We start from the raw sequence: 23,888 nt of genomic DNA, 5'->3' as shown, positions 1-23,888 counted from the left end.
TGTTTCGGAATTACAGGCAGAATACTTTTTAATGGCACCCCAATTGGGCCGTGATTGTTGCGCGATAAATTGTACCGCCATTGTCGTGGGATAAATCAGTCTGCAATCGCTGCAACTTGCTCCTTTTGAGCAATAAGCTTTGTGTATTGTGATTTTGCCACCAATTGCAGCGCGATTTATGGTGCGACCATCGTGGCGAAATCGCAGCATGATTGGGGTGCCATTAAGAAGTAATGGCATCACAAACACGTCCCACGTTTTACTGCGATTCTGGAATCACAAACAGAATCGCCCAATTCTGCCCGCGATTCCAGAATGCCCAGGTGTGAATGAAGCCTAAATTTAGCAAGATGACTGTAGAGCAGGGGTCTCCAAACTATGGCTCACTGGCCAAATCCAACCCACTGAAAGATTTTATCTGGCTTTTCGATGTAAGGAGGGACTTTGATGGGGACTCTCACGTAAGGAGAGACTCTGATAATTACTCTGATGTAAATGGGACTTTGATGGGGACTCTAATGTAAGGGGATCTTGATGGGGACTCTAATGTAAGGGGACCTTGTTTGGGACTCTGATCTAAACGGGAACTCTGATGAGGATCCTGATGTAAGGGTAGACCCTGATATAAGGATGGACTCTGATGGGGACCCTGATTTAAGGGAGGATTGTGATGGGCTCACGCTTATTTGTAAAAACTTTGCTTTACTTTTTTGAGGTTTTTTTTTTTTCTGTTACTCTAAATTGTATCATGCTGATTAAAAAGAAAATTATTATTTTAAATTTTATTTGTTCATTTATTAAACTAATTTTTTTGGACTTGCGGATTTTTGGAAAATATACGGCATGGCCCTCATACTGAAAAGTTTGGAGTCCCCTGCTGTAGTGGGATGGGACTAAAAAGGATGTCAAGAAATAATCTTTACCTTCTTTTGTTGGGAGTTTTGTACATTTGACTAGTAGTTATGCATAGAAAACAAACTGATTAGTACATCCAGCAGCATATTCTAGCTTTGTTTTTACTAAAATAATCACATAGCACAAATGATTGAGATTCTAAAAAATGGTGCCATAGTTCAGGCTGGCTGGGGCAGCCTCATGTGCCAATATAGCCTGACTTAGGCCCCTTTCACACTTGCAGATCCGCCTGTCAGTTTTTCAGGCGGATCTGAAGGGATGCCCCATGCATCTCTATGGGGCATTGGATGTCAGCGGAGACATGTCCGCTGACATCCAATCCGATCCTGTCCGTCAAATCCAGATGGATGGAAACCCTATTTTCCATCCTTCTGGCGGATCGGATCGAATGGGATTGGATGAGAATGGACAGGCGGTCAGTTCTCATCCGATTCCCCCATAGCTTTGTCTCTGCACACAGCGCGGAGACAGAGCTGCCATCTGCCTGCTTGGTGGGGGATCAGCAGATCGATCCCCTGCTGACAATAACGGAGTCCGACGATGGATCGGCAAGTGTGAAAGGGGCCTTATTCAGCAAAGAAGTATTTGCTTTATAACAACTGACAGCAAAAGTAGTAGCATCATAGACAACCTTTCCTAAGGGCTAGTACACACTATAAGAAAATTGGGCAAACTTGGGCAAAGTTTTCGTCCAAATCATTTTTGTACGATTTTCGTATAGTAAGTAAACAACTTTCGACAGCTGATTCTGAATTTTCGTACGAAAATTCTCAAAGTAACAAACACCAAAATTTTTCTCGTACGGGAAAAAACAAACGCTTTTCGTTTAATGTGTACCGTTTTTGTACAAGAAAAATCAGAAAAGAAAGACAGCGCATGATCAGAAACAATAAACAACAAAAAAAAAAAAAAAACCTTTGTCGTACGAGAATTTTCATACGAATTTTCGTTCATCGGGTTCCGATTTGCTGTGAAACAACGAGGAAAATTGGACGATCGTTCGCCCTATTTTCTTATAGTGTGTACCCCACTTAAGTCTGAGTTCAGTAAAATAATCTGATTGGCTGCTGCTAGTTTCTTCATTACACACGTTTTATTAAATATGCCTTATGAATGTGTGCAAATGACAGTTGGGGGTGGGGGGGTTTCCTTCTTTCTTGAATATGGATGAAAGCTGCCAGTTTAGGCCCCTTTCACACATAAGGACCGTTCATTTCATCAGTTCAGTCACAGCAAAATGAATGAAGTATTCATCAGTTTTTTCATCCGTGGTCATCAGTTTTTCATCCGTTGTTCATCAGTGCTCATCAGTTTAACCAATGCAAAAAGGATGAAAAGCTGAAGATTTGTCAGTTTACATTCATTTTTCGTCCGATTGTTTTTTTAGCGGAAGAAAAATAGAGCTTTGATCAGTTTAAAAAAACTGGTGATGACGGATGCGAATGTAAACGGATGTAAATGGACGATCATCCATTTACATCTGTTTTTTCCATAGAAATGCATTGATGTCTGTTTTTCATCCGTCAATGGATGGATGAAAAATAGACAAACGGACAGCATGTCTGAAAGGGGCCTTAGACTTTAAAACACCTGAACTTGGCTTATAATCGACTTATGTATGGTCAGTTATGGTCATCTCTACGGCAGACATGATAAAAAATAATACAGTATATTGTAGGCAATAGCTATCTTGAAGTTTATTATTTCCAAAACACACTCTGGCTTGTTTGAAATCTAGAGCATGTCTTTCAGTGCTGATGGGTAACCTCCCAACCCATGCTCCACTGATTTTATAACCTGATTTCAGTGATATGCTGAAAGGTATAGTTGTGGAGAAAATGGATTTGTCTGAGTTTTTCTCATATTCTACTGTGAATGCAAAATAGTTACTGTGAAACTGTGATAAAACTTGTATTGTATGTGTGAACCATTACCTTATCTTTATTAGAAACTGGATAAAAGCACAATACCAAGCTATGGCTTCTAGAAAAAAGGCCAGATAAGCTGACGGAATTGTACAAAACAGCATCCTACCAAGTCATCTTGTCAGACGTGTAATAATTAGCATGTTGTTCTTTTTGTAAAGCCAACCTAGACCTTAACTGGATGGAATTAAAGCTACACACACACGGGCCCAATGTCGGCCGGTTACAAAAAAAAAAAAACAGCAGACATTCGGCTCGTGTGTATGTCAGTCTGTCCGACAGAAACTGGCCTCTCAGCCGGATTCTGTCGGAGGTGCATGCTGGAAAACCAGGAGCCGACTGACTCCGAATCAGCTCTCTCAGCCAATGGCAGAGAGCGCTGACCGGAGTGTTCTGGCGGGGGGTCAACCCCCTGTCAGAACACAACAGCTTAGCAGGGGGGGATCGCTGCACTAACGTTGGATCATCAGTACAGCGTCCCTGACCGGAGCTGGCAAGTTTTTTTTTGTGCAACCCAGCGGTTTTAGTGTGTACCCGACTTTCGTTTGCTAAAGCCAGCCATACATGGAAAAAAATGTATCCGCTTCACCAGCGACCGGACAAATTTCAATACATGTATGGGGAGGGATGTTTTATCAGCAGGGACCGGCCGGATTTCCATTCATGTATGCATAGGCAGGGAGGTTGTACAGAAGTTGATCTACCAATTGACACCGTACATGTGACCTGTCAAACCGGTAGAATTGATGCTGCCCATTTTTAAGCCTAAGAGGCAAGGAATTGGCATAGGGAGGTGGAAACTGTCCTGGGGAACCTGTAACAACGCAAAAAAGATGTTTTAAAAATATTGTTCTGTAGGGAGCAGCGATTTTAATCATTAAAGTAAATCATTGAAAACTCACTATTCCTTTAAAGAACATGCCTGGGGGATGTGTTTAGCCTGCCTGTGCATCTCCAATCAATACAATGTACTACGGTAAAACTGCCATTTTTGTTGCTGGTATATTACCTTTTCTGGCTGCTTTGTTCTGTTTGTAAACAAAAATGATCTATAACACTCCTATCCTAGATTAGGGTCTGGTATAAATGTTAGGGGGTGTGGGGCTTGCATGCATAAACAAAATGGCAAGTGGTTACCCCTAAAAATACTTTCCAGAGGTATGTATTTTAGATGACGAGGATGCATTTTGTGTAGATTGTAAGAGCGTAGTATATATGAGGGATATGGCCTTAACTGCAGGTTTGGGAGTGTTGTAGAATTTCATGATTGGGTCCAGCTCCAGAGGTATGTATTTTAAGGGGGACACCACACAAAAAATAACTGTATGGAGAGTCTCCAAAATTCATACCAGACCCCTTTGTGAATGTGCCCCCCTACCTTCAAAACCACACGCCCCCAACATGGGAAGGGTTCCTTGCCAGGGAAATTCTACATTATGGGGTTTCCCTGTAATGACACTGACCAAATATACTTATATTTTAATAGTCAGTGACATCACCCAGGATGACAGCCCCTTTGTTAACATGATTCAATTGTCAGCTTGGGAAATGGTGTTAATAGCGGAATGTCTCAGTCAGGATCTGATATGTCGGCTATTCGGCCTATATTTTTGTTTTGGCGGGTTGGCAAGCTCTGTGTGCTGGGAGCATGCAACGAGCGCCCTCTCAGGACAGACACATAAGCCAATAAGTGAATCATATGTGCAGTGTGTGAGCGTTAAAGTCCACCCTTTTGCTGTTGCATGTGTATGTTATGCAGGCAGCAACAAGTTTATAAATTACTTGTTTTTGTGAATGAATAACCAGGGCACTATGTACCCCTTACTCATTCACTTAGGGTAGAAGTGTTGTATCTGAATCCCCCTTATTTTTATGGGGGCTTCCAGATTCCAATAAGCCCCCAGTCCACAGACCTCCTCAACCCCCAGGCCAAGGTTATGGGTAAGAGGCCCATGTTCTCATTTAAATGGGTACAATGTGCTTTGCCAGAAGGGTCCCCCTATCTGGGTGTCCTCCCTGCATTGAGGGAATGTGGCCTGGTATGGTTTGCAGGGCAGGCATGCATACTCACTGCTTTCCCCTTTCCTGGTCAGCCTGGCTGCATGCACAGATAAGGGTCCAATATGGATTTCAAGGGGGACCTCACTCAAAAACAAAAAATATCCATATCAGTCCTGTATCCAAGCATGCAGGCTGGCTGGCCAGGGAAGAGGGGACAGCGAGCATAATCCCCCTTCCCTCTTGAACAGAACAAGATGACATACCACAAAAAAAGGGAAGGACAACTTGCCAGGGAGCACCCCCCTGGCAAAGTACCTTGTCTCTATGTTGATGAGAACAAGGGCTTCTTCCCCACAACCCTGGCCTGGTGGTTGTGGGAAAAGCTGCAGGCAGGTGGACTTACTGGAATCTGGCAACCATCTTAAATCCCCCCCACCCCCTGCCCTCCTTCACTATTCCCACATGTGATTGAGTAAAGTGTACATGGTACAGCTGGTTACTGATTCTCAAAACATAACTAAATAAAAGTCCCAAAACATGTCCCACAATAAAAATTATCATGATGGACGATGGTCCCCACAACCCACTGGATAAAAATGGGTCTCCATGTTATAACTGTCAGCTGAATGTCAAGAAATGGGGCTTGGAGCTGTCTGATGTCATTGACCAAATCAGAGTCAGCTTTACTGCCCAAAGTATGTACCTTTAAAAGTTTAAAAAGGTTTAACAGTGTCTTCAGTTTAGGGTTTAAAATGGCAGTCAATCTACTTTACACATGGATAAACATTTATGCATATGTGTAGACCGACCCCACAAACATTTACATACCCATACCCATTGAGGCAACAACACAATATATAAGTCTCCCCGGCTGCCTGCCGAATTGTTTACAGTGGTACCAATTACAACCTGCTTTTTTTGCTCTTCTATTTGCTTTCTTACATAGCTATGAGAGAATGGAATTAAGATCCTGATTGGTTGTTTTGAACAACACAGACTGAAAGAATTCTTCCCCTATTGACAGATATGACTTTCTAGCTCCCATTCCCTCTCTGTTAGATTTCCCTTCAGTCTGCTTTATGAAGACCTCTAGTTCGTAGATTTATATATTTTTTAAACAAAGCAGCTGAACATCAGCTTGGGAGCATGTGTTGTATGTTGTACAGTTTACAGTTTCAACTGGATGAAATCCAATAACAAGGAATTAGGTTTTTGGATGGTTCTCTATTGTTCTTTATTGTCAGTGCAGAGATTAACCAGGTGCTGCTGTTCACGGTCTGTTATGACTGTACAGATTGCAGAGTGCATTTGGAGTTAAATGTATCCAAGATCCCTTTACCAAGGATGAAAGAGTATGGTCTAGACCAGTGTTTCTCAACTCCGGTCCTCAGGGCACACTAACAGGCCAGATTTTAGGTATAAAATAAAAATAATAAACCGCTGGCGCACAAAGGGGAAGATTAGTATCGACTGGGACTAGAACCTGTGTCACTGGACAAACACCAACAACCAAAATGATAGTTGTCAATTATGATAATACATAGGTCCATATGCTAAAGTCCATAAAGGGTCCATAAAAAATCCCAAGGTGCACTCCTGAGGCAGCTCTGGTGACAAGTAGAAGATTGCTTGGAGCCAACTAAAGGAGAAACACAGGCGCCACTCTAAGTGCAATAACATGAGATTTATTCGGTAAGATCAATGGAACGGTGACTGGCCGCACTTCCTGGTCCGAGGGCAAGTGACGACGGATCGGCATCTGAGTGCCCTCGGACCAGGAAGTGCGGCCAGTCACCGTTCACAGCCTGCCTACCGTTACCGCTCCAGCCATCCTGATCCTCACCGGAGTGTTTGTTATGAGCCTTATGTTTTATTACCTTTGAGAGTATCCCTTTTCCATTGATCTTACCGAATAAATCTCAAGTTATTGCACTTAAAGTGGCGCCTGTTTTTCTCCTTCAGATTTTAGGTATTACCTTGGGGAGATGCAGACTAAAATACTACAATCACTGAGCAGCAAATGATATCACCTGGGATGTATTTCAGTTTTCTTGCAAACCTGGCCTGTAAGTGTGCCCTGAGGACCGGAGTTGAGAAACACTGGTCTAGACTTGCACATTTACATTGGGAGAATGTGGATGCTTGTGCTAATGGCAAGGGGAGGGGAAGTGCTTAGCAGACATCCCCAACACCAGCCTCTCGTTGGGGAAACAAACTCTGACAATAGACCCCCCAAACACACACACACATACACACACAAAGGGTTTGGGCAGGGGAGGTCTGCTGTGGTTGGGTAAGCCCTAGAGACCTATGAATGTTACCTAATCTATCTGCTCAATGGCCATCTAGGGTGAACCTTCTCTGAAGAAAATAAAAAATAGAAAATGGCCCATTGCAAAATGAGAATGTATGTAATCAATCTGAGGATTAGCTCCGTTACTACGACTGCTATATTGCTTACTTACTTACTAGTAATAGGTACACAAATTCACCAAGAATACTACCAGCACGCTAGTACTCTAAGAACACCTCCAGCACTTCAAGAGCATGGCCTAAAATGAAACTAAACTGTATCTGAGCAAAAGGTTTTCTATTCATTTTTAATATTCACAGCAAACTTACCCATCCATCCATATCTCCAATGCTTTATTTTGTTGAGAAATCACTGTGAAACACACCCCTAACATTTCTAGCTGAAGCCATCTTGAGTAAGGGCAGATGATTCATGTAGCATTTACTTCCTGGAATTAATGTGCGCTTAGCTCAGGCGTGCAGGCAGGAGGGTTGCTTAGCGGAGAAAGCCCTCCTCTAATCCTTCTGATGAAAGAAGAATATGCCCAATAAGACTCCTGGGATGTATGACACCGTTTTAGCCTAGGCCGGAAACCAGGAAGCAACTGGGGAAATGTAAAGAAAATGTTTAAAACAAGTAAATATAATAAAAAACAAGTAAATATAATAAACTAAATGTCCCAACTATTTACTAATGCTAACAGAATAAGGATTAAAAGTAGTTAAAGTTTAGCTTTGCTTTATAAAGTTCCCTATAGGTTATGTTGTTCCCTTATCTAGAGAATTTCTGGCGGGGTGGCGCTCATTATGTAAGTGGGTACCTAGATCAGTTTAGATACTCGTAGATTATTTTTGAACAGCTACTTGACAGTTGTGATTTTTATGAATTTGTGGATTTTGTTATTCATCCTCTGAGACCAGGGGAACAATAGGAGCAGGATTAGTTCACGGGGTGTCTGTGAGTAAAGACATGCAAATCTGGATAAACTGAGCATGTATGTCCAGGTCAGTGTCATTGTGCATGAACACAGGTTCCATGTCATGATAGAAATTATGTTCCAGCCATACCCTATTATCCCTCATTAGCAGTATCCAGTTTTTAACTGTAAATCACAGCACAAATGTGCGCAAGAAGGAATAGAAATATGTTGTTAATGTTACAATTAATGTTGTTAATTATACTTTTTTTTTTATGTTCAATAATTTTATTGTTTTTAAAAGATGGCACATAGCAGTTCAATACAAGGTACATACGGCATTAACAAGGCATGCGGACCATTGATACAGTAAGAGTCTAACATTGACAGATCAAATAATATAGATAGGCAGATGGCCTCCAGGGCCAAGGACAATGATAGTGGTGTGCAATAAAGATTTAAAAGAGTAGAGGAACTTAGTAAAGCCTAGTACACACGATCAGAAAATCAGATGAAAAATACTGCTTTTAAAGCGATCGTACGATAATCTGATCATTAGTACACAGCTTTGGAAATTATTCGAAGGGACAAACATGACAATATTTTTTGGTACGTTACCAGATTGTACGTTTAACCAGTACAGTATTTCTCTGAAAAAAAATCAGAAGAGCAAGACCACGCATGCTCTTTGCATGCACTTTCACCTAGCAGCAAGAGGGTCGCTGGTTCGAATCCCAACCACGACACTACCTGCCTGGAGTTTGCATGTTCTCCCTGTGCCTGCGTGGGTTTCCTCCGGGTACTCCGGTTTCCTCCCACACTCCAAAGACTACCAGCATGTTAATTGGATCCTGTAAAAAAAATTGGCCCTACTGTGTATGAATGTGAGTTAGGGACCTTAGATTGTAAGCTCCTTGAGGGCAGGGACTGATGTGAATGTACAATATATATGTAAAGTGCTGCATAAATTGACAGCGCTATATAAGTACCTAAAATAATAATAATAAATAATAATACATTACAATACAATACAACACATTACATCACAAGTTGTATTCTGTCGTACCAGAATTTTCATATGTTTAGTAAGCTGTTCATTTTCGATATGAGACTAGCATGCAAAAAAAAAAAAAAAAAAGAAGGAAAATCATTTGTGCGATATTCTCATCCTGTGTATGAGGCTTGAAGAGGTTGTAAACTCGTTTAACTTTTTTTTTTACAACCTGAAAGACAAACACATAATGAGCAAGTATGCATCACATACTAGCTCATTATGAAATACTTACCTTGCAACGAGCCCCCACCGTGCCGCTCACTCACCTGTATGACGGGCGACATGTTCAGTCGCCCGTCTTCTGGGATCGCGGCATCCGGCCATCTGATTGGCCGGAGCCGCGGTGACGTCACTCCCGCGCACGCGCCAGTGATGTCAGAGCGCATGCGCCAGTGATGTCACTGGCTGCATGTAAGGTAAATATCTCCTAAACGGTACATGTTTAGGAGATATTTACAGTACCTATAGGTAAGCCTTAATATAGGCTTTCCTATAGGTAAAAGTTACAGAGGAGGGTTTACTTCCTCTTTAAGGAGAAAAGAGAAAAAAGGGAAGAATGGTAAGTACAGAAAGGGGGGTAGTTACAATTTTTAAACATGTATCTGTAAATAAAAAAAAAAAACTTGCCGTGTGCATGTATTTTACTCGTTCACATCTGAACGAGTGTGCAGGGGCTGCACTAGCAGCGATTTACAGGTTAGCCCCAATGCATAGACAAGGAAAAATGCCTTGTTTGTATTGGTGTCAGTTCACACTATATAGATGCTGAGGTGTGTGCTGAAAATAGTGCTGAGTACTGTTTTTTCATCACTGCAGGTTGCAACCCGAATCATCGCATTGCAACGTTGCTGCAGGAAATTCAACTGTTTAGATATGTTATATCATCATTTTCAAAAAAGTTCTTTAAAAAAAAATAAAGAGTACAATGTGCTGGGGTCAGTACATCAGCATTGTGCTTAACAGCGGATGTTTGATTAGCATGGCTAGCTAGTTTGAACCAGTGTTAATTTCGTCGACTAAAACCGACTAAAACGTTTTCGTCGACTAAATTAACACAATTTTAGTCGACTAAAATACGACTAAAACTAAAACAATTCAGATGACTAAAATACAACTAAAACTAAAATGGCATTTTAGTCTTAAGACTAAAATACGACTAAAACTAAAATGGCATTTTAGTCAAAAGACTATAACTAAAACTAAATCGAAATTTGCTGCCAAAATTAACACTGGTGCATGCTCAAAGCTTAATACCATAAATAATAACATATTCGATTTTTCACTCCAGGACCAGCAGTAGTATATAATGAGTTTGGAAATTGTAGAGAAATGCTTAAATAATGCATTACAAATTACAATTGAACTACACCCATATAGATGACTAAAATGAGTTATAGTCGACTAAAATATAGGACGTTTTAGTCGACTAAAATGTAGGACGTTTTAGTCGACTAAAATGTACTGGAGTTTTAGTCGACTAAATACGACTAAAACTAAAACACTTGCAGAAGACTAAAATGGGACTAAAACTAAAATGCCATTTTAGTCCTAAGACTAAGACTAAAACTAAATTGAAATTTGCTGCCAAAATTAATACTGGTTTGAATGAGCCCTTTATGCCTCGTTTCCACTGAGTGGTACGGTTCGTTCGGTTCAGTACGGTACGGTTCGGTTCAGTACGGTACGGTTCGGTTCAGTACGGTACGGTTCGGAACGGTACACCTTGCGTTTCCACTGCCAATAGTACCCTTTCATGATAGGCGTGGTGTAGCAGGAAAGCTGTGATAGACGATTCTCTGTCAACCAATCAAAGTTCTGCAGAGTGTAGCTCCACCCTGTTGGTACGGTACTAATGTGCTTGGTACCCCAACGAAAGGGTCCCAAAAAAGTGGTACGGTACGGTTCGGAATTAGGGTACCATTCACAATGGAAACAGCAAAAAATAGCGTACCGTACCGAACCGTACCAGAAAGCTCCGTGGAAACGGGTCATTAGTGTTGCAATTGAGGTTTAAAAAAGTGGATGCATTGAAATACATTCATGGGCTTAAATTGTTTTAAAGAATGAACAATTCTAGCTTAGTAGTAGGACAGTGGAGTGGACACATTTAAAACAGGTCACATTCAAGTTCTGGAACACTGATCCAGTGAGTTGGAGAATTTTTGACAATTTGTTGCACTCAGGGAAGGCTCATCTACCGTACTCATTGTTCGTTTTCATATGCAAAAAAAAAATGGCTCCTACAAGGATTAGATCGCTCCTTCTTGAATGATCAGTAGATCTCCTTTTAATTGTCCCTTTGCTGTTTATGAAGATTAATTTACTCTTTAATCGAGGTTAATGTGTTCAACTTTGATGCGTTCCCCATTTTAGTTTATCTGGGTAACTCAAACTTAATTATATAGCAAGTTTAAATGACCATGGAGTAAAAGATAAACAAAATTTTATATAGCAGAAGAGACTTTTGAACTTAATCCCCAATCATTCAAGTAAATGAAATCTTAATCTGCTGCAATGATTTGCATGCACTTGCACATTCTGGTATGAACTTGCCAATGAATGGGCTCAGTAGCTGCAGATAACTACAATAGATATGCTAAGAAGAAACAAAAAAGGCTGACAGGCTTAGTTGAACACAAATTATTTTCCCAAAATAAAAAAACTTGTGATCTAATTAGAAGGCTACTTAGAGGAGGTGGGCCACAAGTTAGCATTTTGATGTGTAAACACATTACCTTACAGGGGCTCGTGTGTCTGGATAGAGGGAGTAGTCTTTCGGACAGATGATCGGTGGCCCCTATTGGATCCTCTTTACATAAAGCCCCGCCTACTAGCTCCATTAATACAAGGCTAGCTCAGAATACACATGATAACTCTCAGAAAGGTTGAGGCAGCGCCAAGCAATGATAATGTTACTAGATAAACATTTGCAAAGGATTCTAGGTTAAATGTCAGCAGCCCTTCCAGCCAAGTTAGACTAAAGAATTGTGGATATATTCCTTTAAGGCCAAAGAAAATATGGGAGGCCAGGCTTGGAAGGACCAGAAGGTTGGCAAACGCAAGAGGTCCTTGTCTTCCATCGGTCAGGTAGTAATTCAAGGTTATGTCTTTGCTTACAGACGACTGAACACGTTGAACAAGTGTGCATCCATGAAACTCGATGTCAGCCTCCAAAGGAAGAAGGTAACTAAATATTTATTTCATTCTCATTGTATTATCCTTACAGCCTTTATATTCTGCAGGTTTGGTGAACTTTACTTTGATGACAGTATATCTAAAGCCAAAATTTGTATTATATTATATATAGTAGGGAATGTTTAAAACCCTAGACAAGTTTTTCTGCCTGTGTTCCTTTGGAGAGATTTTCCTTTATTTACTAGTTTGGGACAAGAAGTGAGAGGAAATCTCTTCAAAATAAGTGAATTCATCTTCTAGACAGTTGCCACAGGAGCAAGTATCCCCATTGTAAATTTTGCCTTCATTCCTATACTGGTGATGGATCCAAATTTAGGCTTCATTCACATGTCAGCGTAGCGATTGCGGGCAGAATCACCGCGATTCTGCCCCGCGATCCGGAAATCATTGCAAATCGCGGGATGCATGTGCGTTTCCCGTGATTTGCAATAGCACCCCAAACGCTGTGCGATGTTGCCGCGATTTGCGCCTGCCGCATCGCGGTGACATTGCGCAAAAAGAATCGCGGGACGCATGACGCCCAAAAAAAGGTACAAGAGCTTCTTTGGGGCGTCATGCGTCCCGCAATTTTTCTGCGCGATGTTACCGCGATTGGGCAGGCGCAAATCGCGGCGACATCACACAGCATTTGGGGTGCTATTGCAAATCACGGGCAATGCACATGCGTCCCGCAATTTGCAATGGTTTACGGATAGCGGGCAGAATCGCGGTGATTCTGCCTGCGATCGCTACGCTGACATGTGAATGAAGCCTTAATATTTTCCGTTTTTGTTTTTTTTACTCAGTGACAATGGTTATTTAGGCCCCGTTCACACTGGGGCGACGCTACTTCGCCGGGCGACCTCACAGGTCGCGGCGCGCTGCTCGCACCGCGACCTCGGAGCGGCCGGCACAGACTTCATAACATTGAAGTCAATGCAGGTCGCTCCGGGTCGCCCCAAAGAAGCTCCGGACCCTTTTTCTAAGTCGGAGCGACTTGTGTCGCTCCTATTAGAACGGGTCCACAGCTTCTCTGTGGAAGGCGACCTACGGCGACCTGTCAGGCGACCAGGTCGCCTGACAGGTCGCCCCAGTGTGAACGGGGGCTTATAGTGCTGTAAAATGCCGGTCACCACACATACTGGGAATTGGCCCTTGCTGTTCTATCTGAATCTTAAAAAAACATTGGTTTGCCTCCAAAAATGTTACATGGTTTATTAAATAAATTTGTAATTGAGCCTTCATGTAAACAGATATACAAATGTAACAAACTATATGCTTTATCATGAAAAATATAATGATAGCCATCATGATTTCTGTAAAAACATCACTACGGGGGCTCCATATAATCCCGTTCTTATATAAACTGTATATATTTGGGATCCATCTGTTAGATTAGAAAAAAAATTGGTTTATTTTACATAAATTTTCAGATGCTAATATACATATTCAATAAGTACTTACATATTGCAACTGGTATGTGCACATTGCATGAACTAGAGAAGAATATTTAATCCAAAATCTATTTTTTGAAGCATTTCTCCTGATCTGCTCCTGGGAGGGCTATGACGTTCAGGAAAGGGGCTTTGTTAGGGAAACATTAAGGAAAGCAAAAACGCTTCAAAAACTGTTTTTCGGAGGTTTTCTCTGCAGTTTGATGACAGAGTCTTTTATATTAGATGACCAAATCCAGCTTGTTGGACAAACTGGGTGACAATCTAATATCTGCAAGCTACCCACAGGCAGGTTCCGCTGAAGATTTTAGGGAGGGGGTTGCACTAGCAATTATACAAGTTAGTAAACCTTGTTAGTAAACCTCACTGCTATTGTTTGTCCACTGATAAGCCACTAACAGAGACAGCTGCATGTCTCCCCTTCCTGAATGGATAGCACCAGGTGACCATTTGTTTTTAGTCTGAGAATGTGTCACCTCATCAGCACCCCAAGCAGCTTGTCCAAAGCATTTTTAAGGTTCACTTTCAAGCAACCTTTTGAAGCCACTTAAGGACTATTTCCTCAGGGAACAAGTGACAACTCACTTATACAGTATGTGATCACTAAAATTTCTTTGAACAAACTTCTTGATGTGCTGATGACGAACTTTGCATTGTCAGATCAATCCTGACAGGGCCATCCATCAATGTCTTTGGAAAACCCGTCATCTCTTCCATTGACGTTTGTGTTTAATAACCCAGCCACAGAAAAAAGGTAGAATGAAAGCCCTGTAGTAACTTATTTCAGAAGGGACTTCTCTGTTCCCACAGGTTCTCTTTAAAACACCTGCTGCTTTTCAGAAATTTTGCTGCACCATGTTGCATTGGTGCATACAGGCATCTTAGCCAATTGTGTGATTTCATATGTTTTGCATTGTATCGCAATGGCAGAAGCACTAAAATTTGCAGTAGTGTGAATCGGAGCTTAAATTGGTTCTAAAGGCTGAAGGTTTTTTGCTTTAATTCTCTGCATTAAGGCGGAAAAACCTTTAAAAAAAAAAATGCTGTATATCTGAAAATAATGAGGCATAAAACCAACCAAAACTTGTTCTAAAATGGGATAGAGTAGGAAATCACTAGAGCCTCCATCATGTTTGTATGGCTGTGTGTGCCCCTGTTAGAAAGATTTTGCCTCACTTTCTGTCCCATTGGCTCCAGAAGAAGTTCGCTCCAGAAGAAGTTGACAGAGGTAATAATTTTTCTTCACTTTGTCCAACATTAACCACGTAAGCCCCGGAAGATTTTACCCCCTTCCTGACCAGGGTTTTTCTTGCGATTTTTTACTGCGTGACTTTAACGGACAATTGCGCGGTCGTGCGAGGCTGTACCTAAACGAATTTCACGTCCTTTTTTTTTCCCCCACAAACAGAGCTTTCTTTTGGTGGTATTTGATCACCTGTGCGATTTTTTGATCATGTGCTATAAACAAAAAAAGAGCGTAAATTTTGCAAAAATAACAATATTTTTCACTTTATTTTTATATGAAATTCCCCCCCAAAAAAATGTAAAAATCAAAATTTTTTTAAAATTTTCGGCCAATTTGTTTATGCTACATATGTTTGGTAAAAAAAATCGCAAAAAGCGTATTTTGATTGGTTTGCGCAAAAGTTATCGCGTTTACTAACAAAGGGAAAGATTTTTGTCATTTTTGGTGGTTTTTTTTAACGAGTAATGGCGGCGATCTGCGATTTTTTTTGCGGTACTGTGACATTGCGGCCGACAGATCGGACCCTTGACTGACATTTTTGACACTTTTGGTGGTACCAGTGACATTACTGCAGTAATCAGTGCTATACATGTGCACTGTTACTGTAAAAATGACACTGGCAGGGAAGGGGTTAACTGTATTGGAGAGGGAGGGGTTAAGTGTGTCCTAGGGGTGTGTTTCTAACTGTAGTGGGACAGGTCTCCTATTGTAAAAACAGAGATCAACGGTTCTACATAGTAGAACCATCTGATCTCCATTTTTACACAGGGGAGAATGACAGGCGGCTTGTTTACATAAGCCGCCCGCCTTTCTCCCGCTCTACCGACGATCGTAGTGTTACCGGCGGACATCGGGTCCGCCGGTCACACTCCCGGACTCCTCTGTGAACGAGCCGAGGCTGGCGCGCGCCTCATCGGGCACGTGCTTGCCCGCTATTGGCTCAAAACCCGGTGACAGGCTAGCGACGTAGATCTACGTCACTCTGCCTGGCCGGGGCTGACTACCGCAGTAAATATACTGTGCGCAGTCGGCAACCGGTTAACAAAAAACACAGAAAAAATGGCAGATGGCTTCCTTTGGACTGGTTTACAATCACCTGGTCTGGGTCAGATCTTGATCTTTGCTGGGTCAAATTTAACAGTAAAGCTGGTCATAGATGGATCAAAAATCAGCTAGTTCAGCGAAGGCTGGCCGAATTTCAATCCATTTATGGTCATTCCGGCTCGAGAGAATTGAATCTTATAATTGGCTTCTCTAGAACGAGACAGTTAGAAAATGTTCATGTGTTCAGGGCTGCAGCCAATCGGTAAAGTGAAATACCTTCACATATGTTCATTGGTGAAATGTGTATATTTCACTGTATAAACATTGCTGTTCACCATCAACTAGTTAGACTGTCAAAATGTAGGTTAGTGATTGTAAAAATTTGTTTCTATGGGAAAACTATCTCCTTTGTTCTAGTTTCATACATGATCCCCTTAAATATGTGTGAAATGTCTTATTTATTCATATATTTGACATATATTTTCAACCTGTCCATTAAAAAATGAACAACGTTGCCAGAAAATTGTTGTAATAATGTACTGTATACCAAAGTGATAAACGATTGCTGGAAGTATGTTTGGAAGGATGGCAAGTATTAAAACCTTGGAACCTCTGCGGACTTGACTTTCAGAACTTGCAAGAATCTTTGGAGCCCAATTTTAGTGGTGACTGTTAATTACATCTGGTTAATGGATAACATTGGTTTCCTGATAAATAGCAGTCTTATTTCATATAGAAAAGAACACCATTCATTAGCATTACTAGAGGCACACACATCAGGCGTGAATTACATTTTGTATATGTCCTTTCCTGTCTATCACCCAGAGCTGTGAAATGGCAGAAGGAGTGCACAATCAATTCAAAATGTACAATTAAAATATACTATTTTAACGTAATTAGGGTATATTTATGAAAATTATCAATTTTTGTTTATTGAAGGCTTGATTTGTAGAAAGGTTTTTTTTATAGAAAGGTGGTTGGTAAGGGTGCTATTGGGAGTGGAGATGATGTTAGTTTTAAAAGCAGAATTTTAAGATATGGCTGTGAGGTTATAACACTTGGTAAAACAATATAGGTGGTTATAAGGCAGTACTAAAAATATAAACTTTCCTATACACGTCATATCCTACCGAAATGGGTTCTGCTTTTGAACAGCCAGGATAATGGATGTAGTGATAGACTTTCAAATTATCATCTTTTTAATACCTACATGAGGTGCAAAACGTTTGAAGGGATATCATTTGTGACAAAACTGAGAATGGTGATTATAGGTATACTGTCCCAGTTAGCACTAATTTTAATAGTTTCCAGAAAACAAGTATTTAGGGATCTACATTAAGGGTCTGCTGAGACTCTTGCAATGCCTATAAATCTTTTTTGTTTTTTTTCATTACAAAATTTAGAGTTAAGCCCCGTACACACGTACCGATTGTCGGCCGTAAATATTTGGCCACCGACCAATCGGCCGATTGTAGGCTTGTTAGTATGATGCTTCTGACAGCCGACAGCGCATTTTCGGCCGAACAGAATCTGTCGTGCAGACTTTAAAATTGTTGTTGGCCGTCACCAGAACGGCCGATTGTTCGCCAGTCAGTACAGAATTTGGCCGACAGACAGCAGATTAGCAAGACTGGGCATGCTCAGAAAAGAAAAAAGAAACGGAAAGTTAACCATCACATGACATCACTTCTGCAGTCGGCTGTTGTTGGCCGACAAAATTCCTGTGCAGTCTTTAGCAGTTTTCAACAGACACGACAGCCCTGGACAAAAGACGGCCGATCGTTCGGCCGACGATCAGTACGTGTGTACGGGGCTTTACTCTAAGAACTGAGCGGTCTACTCCTGCGCCTGACTCAAGAGTTGGGAGCCCTTCTTTAAACCTATATGGCTCATCAATAATTGTATGCCTAATATTTTCTAACATTGATCCCATATTTCTTACTATGTCGGTATGTCTCCCTGCTTTTAAAACCGCTAGCTGACTGAAGTCCTAAATGTAATTTTATGTGCATAAATCAAACTAGAATTTAACAAATTCTGTTAATATATTTTAGAGTGAAGATTCAGATGAAGAAGATCTTTGCGCCATCAGTGACAAATGGACGTTTCAAAGACTCAGTCGCCGATGGTCTCGGGTGGATGACATCGAAACACTTTTCAGGAGATCGGAAACTCTTGGGTCATCTGGGGACATGAAAAACACAACAAGTAGTGAAAGTGTACTGACCGATCTCAGTGAGCCCGAGATATGTTCTATTCACAGTGGTAGTAGCAGTGGAAGTGACTGCAGATGTTCTTATGTTGGAAATAGTGCTTCTCGAGAGACATTTGAGTGCAGTGACACCATGTGCGTGCGTGACTCCAACTCAGTTAACTTTTTACCTCCATACTGGCCAAAGGATATCCCAGACAGTAAATTAAATGCAAAGATAGAGAAATCGACTCACACAAAAGCAAAGAATCTTCTGAAATGCATGGGGACCCTCAGAGGTAAAGGCACACAAGGGAAATTAAAAGGATCACCAAAAACTGGAGGCCTAATAATTAGCGAGCCTATCCTGCGAATGGAGCCAGAATCCATCAAATCTATGAACTGCATTCAGATAGGTAATGGATTGGACTCTTCTACAGAACTTAAGGTAACTGGAAATGTGGATTTGAAATCAGAAACAAGGCCTGTTAACGAAAGTGCTTCACATTTAAAAGAGGTTCGTGAATTAAACAAGCGATCTGGTATGTACCTAGAGGATATTGATTTGTTCTCGGTGGCTGGGATCCGAGCTAAACCTGGTCAGAGTCATAAGAGTGAATTTCATTCACAAGAGGATTTGGTAGTTCATATTCCAAAGGACCACAAGCCTGGTACATTTCCAAAAGCTCTGTCAATTGAAAGCCTCTCTCCTTCTGATAACCTCTGTGGGGTGAACTGGCGGGGGGGAAACATATCTCTAAGCAGGCAAAAGGGACTAGGTATAAAAGACCCAATAGTTGCACCCTCTCGGTGTCCAAGAGGCAGCAGGCTTAGTGTGTATGATAATGTTCCAGGCTCCCATTTGTATGCCAGCACTGGTGATCTCATGGACTTGGAAAAAGATGATCTTTTTCCACATTTAGATGATGTATTGCAACATATTAATGGACTCCAGCAATCTGTGGACCACTGGTCGAAGGATGTAATGCCAGAGCTGCAAGATGATGACTCCTCAGTTGTGGAATCTGGAACATCAACTTTCCATTTGCCAAATCCAATGGCACTAGACTTTGAAGGGAATTCAATTTCTGATGGAAGAACAACTCCGAGTGATCTAGATCGGGATGCTGCATCCCTTAATGAATCTGATACAACAGGAACACGGGAAAGAAGAGATTCTGGAGTGGGAGCATCCCTTACAAGGACAAGGTAAACTCTTTAACATATGCATTGGTCATTCACTGATATGTGGAACCCGCATGAGAAGTACCTACATGATCCTGTATGCCCATTATTTAATTTAGATATTGGTGTGTAGGTAAGTGGTATGATAAAAGCACAGCATGTGGTCAGACAGAGTCAATTAGAAATTAGCACTGCTAACTGATAAATTGTTGCTGTGCTAGAAATCATTACATGTAGTTGTTATGTGAAGCAGAATGAAATATTAGAGGGTATTTTTGATTATTTTGCATGATGGCAAGTGATTGCATGGCTGCATGCGACTCTAAGATAAGTGTTTTTTAATTACAGTACTTGATCTCTGTCTGGTTGGTCATTTCAGGTGGCCACAAATAGTCATGTGCTGTATTGTTTGACAGTGGTACATGCACTTTATATATGAGTAGCTTCTTATGTTGTTTAGTGACAACTTTCTATATCTACATAATTTTGTTTTGCAATATTTTTGTGTTCAAGGCGCCTACGATGGCACAGTTTCCAGATCTCTCACCAGCTGAGCCATTCCCTAGCTTCACTTCAAATCGGTAACCAGTCTGCAGGGCAGCTCAATCTACTACAGAAGTTCTCACTGCTTCGCCTGACAGCCATTATGGAGAAATATTCTATGTCAAACAAACATGGCTGGACCTGGTATGTATAATGATTGCCTATTATAAGCGCAAGAAGTTTAATCGTTTTATGTTAACTATAGATTGCCTACATGACTGTATTTTTATTCCTTTTTTTAGGTCTGTACCAAAGTTTATGAAGAGGATGAAGGGTCCAGATTACAAGGATAAGAATGTTTTTGGGGTACCACTGATGGTCCATGTGATGAGAAGTGGCCAACCCTTACCACAGAGTATTCAGCAAGCAATGCGCTACCTTCGCAGCAACTGCCTAGATCAGGTATAAAGTTTGTATTTGTGAATGCCAGTGTGCACTTACTTATTTTATGGTCAATAATGTGTCAATTTGGTGTAAAAAATTTGAAATATCCACCAAATATTTATAAAAGATTTACTAATCATAAGAACTTAAAAGTATTTTTTTATATTTTAGCCTTACTGAGGTGCTCTAATGTACAATTTCACTAGGCTATAGCTATAAGAGTGACACACAGAAGAATTTACAGCATGTCTTTGCCTAAACAAACTATGAAATACTGTATCATAGCTTGAAAGTCTGTTTATTCATACTGCAAGAAGTCAAGAGTTCACACCATTTAGCATGGCTGCAAAGGATAAACTAGTTACATCCACCGTTTACTTTTTCAGATCTCGCAATAGGTTTTCTACACTATACATATGTTATTCAGTGTTAGTGTTAAAAAAAAGAATTCCAGCCTAACACTGACTAGTCCTAAAAAAGCCCCCCCCCCCCTCCCGCTACCTATCCTTCCTAACTTGTGCAAAAAAGATCTATATACTTACCCTTTTTTAATCTACTCCAGTACTTCACAGTATTCCCCAGCCCCGACTCCCATGTGTCAGGGATCATATAACAATGCCATTGCCGGCAATCCCTCCTCCTCTTTGTAGCCGCTGCTTACTGACACAGGGGATGCCGGAGCTGCGGGATCATGTGATAGGTGTGGCGGGGGTGTACATTTTTAAGCATAGTTAAAGCGATTGTAAAGTCTATTATTTTTCCTATAAAAATAACAAACACGTTATACTTATCTGCTCTGTTGCAGTTGATTTCCACAGAGTGGCCCAGATCCTCCTATTCTTGGGTCCCTCTTCTGTGCTCCTGGCCCCTCCCTCCTGTTCAGTGCCCCCACAGCAGGCAGCTTGCTATGGGGGCACCCGAGCTGAGTCACAGCTCTGTGTATTTTTAGACACAGAGCCCCCCCTCTCTCCTGATTGGCTAGTTGACTTTGATTGACAGCAGCGGCAGCCAATGGTGCCGCTGCTGTGTCTTAACCAATCAGGAAGGAGCTGAGACACTAGTGGACATCGCTGGACAGAGAGGGACCTCAGTTTAGTGTTAGGGGGGCCAAGAGGGCCTACAGCACACAGAAGGTTTTTGTATCTTGATGCATAGAATGCATTAAGATAAAAAAAAATCCCTCTGACTTAACAACTCCTTTAATGTTAGGCTGGAATTCCACTTTACATTAGCAGTAAATGTTCATGCCTTCATGTTTCCAAAAAAATATTTAAATAACACTAGAGCTGAATTGTAAAACCTAGAACACTTTTTGGTTAATGTAGTAAATCTCATTATTAGTAATAATATAATTAAAAAAATAGACAGAAGTCTTACTATAGAGTGTATAATCATGTTATGGCAACATTTTCAGTAAAGGTACATTATGGGTTGGCAAGACAGTTGGAGAGTGTCCTCGGTTTCCTTAAAGATACAGTAAGGTTGTTTTCTACAAATATTCAGTAGCTGTTATTTTTAGACTGGAAAAAAAAACATTTTAAAATGATTTCCATTTGTAGTCAGGTAGAGATGAAGTATTGCATATTAATATTAAGTAGTCCTTTACCAGGCTAGCAGGTGGAGCTCTAGGTTTCTTTTCACATGCTTTCAGCACCAGGGTGCTGTATATAGCCTATTGACATAGTTTAGTAGCCCAGTCTGAATGAGTCAGCTCAGTCCAAAGTTTTGCACAGATAGGCCAACCTGAAAGGATATAACTACTGTTACGATCTCTCAATGGAAAATCCATTGGGCTCTGGGAATCCTTTGTCATGTATTAACTGTTTATTTGTAAAACACAGAATTATGTAGTTTAACAGACAACAAAAATAAAGTATAAACTTTATAAAACTGTAAGCCATATTGATCCAAACCATTATAGTTTGCCCTTAACTCAGAATACCTCTGAAGTACTAGAACTGCTTCAGCCTCCTAGGTGGTAATGCTAAATGCTGTATCCATTTTGTAAAGCTCTAAGTGATACTTATATTTTCAAAAAAACATGTCATAGGAGACAGTTTCTAGTGGAATCTTATTGTAAAATAAATATCATTTTTTTCCTAATAGATTGAAAAAAATATGTTCTTTTGCTTCCTAACAAGAACTGATCTGCAGACTGCTAGCTTTGATGTTGTCAAAACATAATGCAGTTTGTGGCAATCTCAGGACAGTTAGAACAAGGATTGCTTGGTTCACTGTCCTCCCACACAATGTAATTTTAGATCTGAGGTCTTGGGAGAGAGCATGTAATTCCTCAGAGACGGCTGATTGTGAGCAGCCAGAGCTGTATGCTCAGCTTCTGCCTTGCAGACACTGACGTATTCATATACATATGGAACGGGCTGCTCTTTTATCTGTGAAAATATCTAGCTAATAGCTGCTCGGACGTAAAATGTCACAGTGTCATAACAGATGAATAGTGCTATTATTTCATATAAAGTATAACTTTTGTGGATAAAGATTTAATATTTAATGGCTTCTCAGTATATTTTAGCCTATACATATTAAGTTATAATACTTTTTTTTATAATGAAACATTACCACTCATGCATCTCATTGTAAAGTATTTGTAAAACTTCAGGTAGAGAAGGACTAAAGTGTTTTGGGCCCACTAGAGGAAGTGGTTTAATACTACTGAGGTTGGCTGTAAGGCTCCATGTACACGGGACGTTGTTAAAAGTCCCTTTGAATGCTGGAATTTTTAGGACGTTTGAAACGTCCGTTCGGTCGCGTATGTACCTGTGTTTAGCGGGCGTTTGCGTTTAGAAGCGTTCCTAGAGGTCAAAAAAATTATTCCCCTTTAAAATGGAAAAACGCGAACGCTAAACGCGGGCCATCGCGTTCAGACGCATTCGGACGCGTTCAGACGCGTTCGGACGCGTTTGAAACGCCGGGAAACACACGTTCGAACGCAAATAATTGCGTTCTAAAAAAAGTCCCTGAACGCAACTGCCTGCAAATGACTGTAAACGACCTGGTGTACATGGACAGATAAGATAAAATGTAGATGGGTTCAGGGGCTTCTGAAAAAAACGCCCAACTGCTCCTAAACGGCCATTTCCAGCGTCCCGTGTACATGGACCCTTAGGTGACCATAAAACACTGTTCTACATCGCTCTAATGCCGTATTCAGATTATGATGATGGGTAAAGGATTCTATGCTCCTTCAGTGGGCTATTCTGAGCCTAATTGGGACACGAGACTGATTTAAGAAGAATGAAAGGAGAAGAACTGACCCACAGCAACCCATCCTTGTTTACTATGGGCAATGGCTTTCTCTTGCCCCATACCTCAGCCCTAAAATAGGGGGCATAATCTCCAGCCCTCCAGAAATTTATGAGCCCCAGCTGCAATTAAGGAGAGGTTTAGAAAGTTTTAGCTAGAGAAATTTTGCACTAGATGGGATAATAAATAACAGCTTTAATAAGATAATGATGCAGTTTTTCTAAAAAATTTTGCCATTCTCACATTATTATTATTATTATTATTCAGGATTTCTATAGTGCCAGCAGTTTACGCAGCGC

General features: G+C 40.9%; 1 protein-coding gene across 5 annotated transcripts in view; it reads left to right on the top strand.

Moving 5' to 3' along the window:
• Positions 1-23,888, top strand: part of STARD13 (StAR related lipid transfer domain containing 13) — a 497,221-nt gene that overhangs the window by 458,743 nt on the left and 14,590 nt on the right. For all 5 annotated transcript variants that reach the window (XM_082246015.1, XM_082246017.1, XM_082246016.1 and 2 more), the window contains 4 exons: positions 12,224-12,287; positions 18,077-19,422; positions 19,912-20,085; positions 20,184-20,343. In XM_082246015.1, coding sequence (XP_082102141.1) covers positions 12,224-12,287; positions 18,077-19,422; positions 19,912-20,085; positions 20,184-20,343 — 1,744 coding nt within the window. The remainder of the gene's footprint in view (positions 1-12,223; positions 12,288-18,076; positions 19,423-19,911; positions 20,086-20,183; positions 20,344-23,888) is intronic.

The sequence above is a fragment of the Pelophylax lessonae genome, assembly GCF_965119305.1.
Source record: "Pelophylax lessonae genome assembly, chromosome: 2".
In the NCBI taxonomy this organism is placed as follows: Eukaryota; Metazoa; Chordata; class Amphibia; order Anura; family Ranidae; genus Pelophylax; species Pelophylax lessonae.
This window is presented reverse-complemented; position numbering and strand designations above follow the sequence as displayed.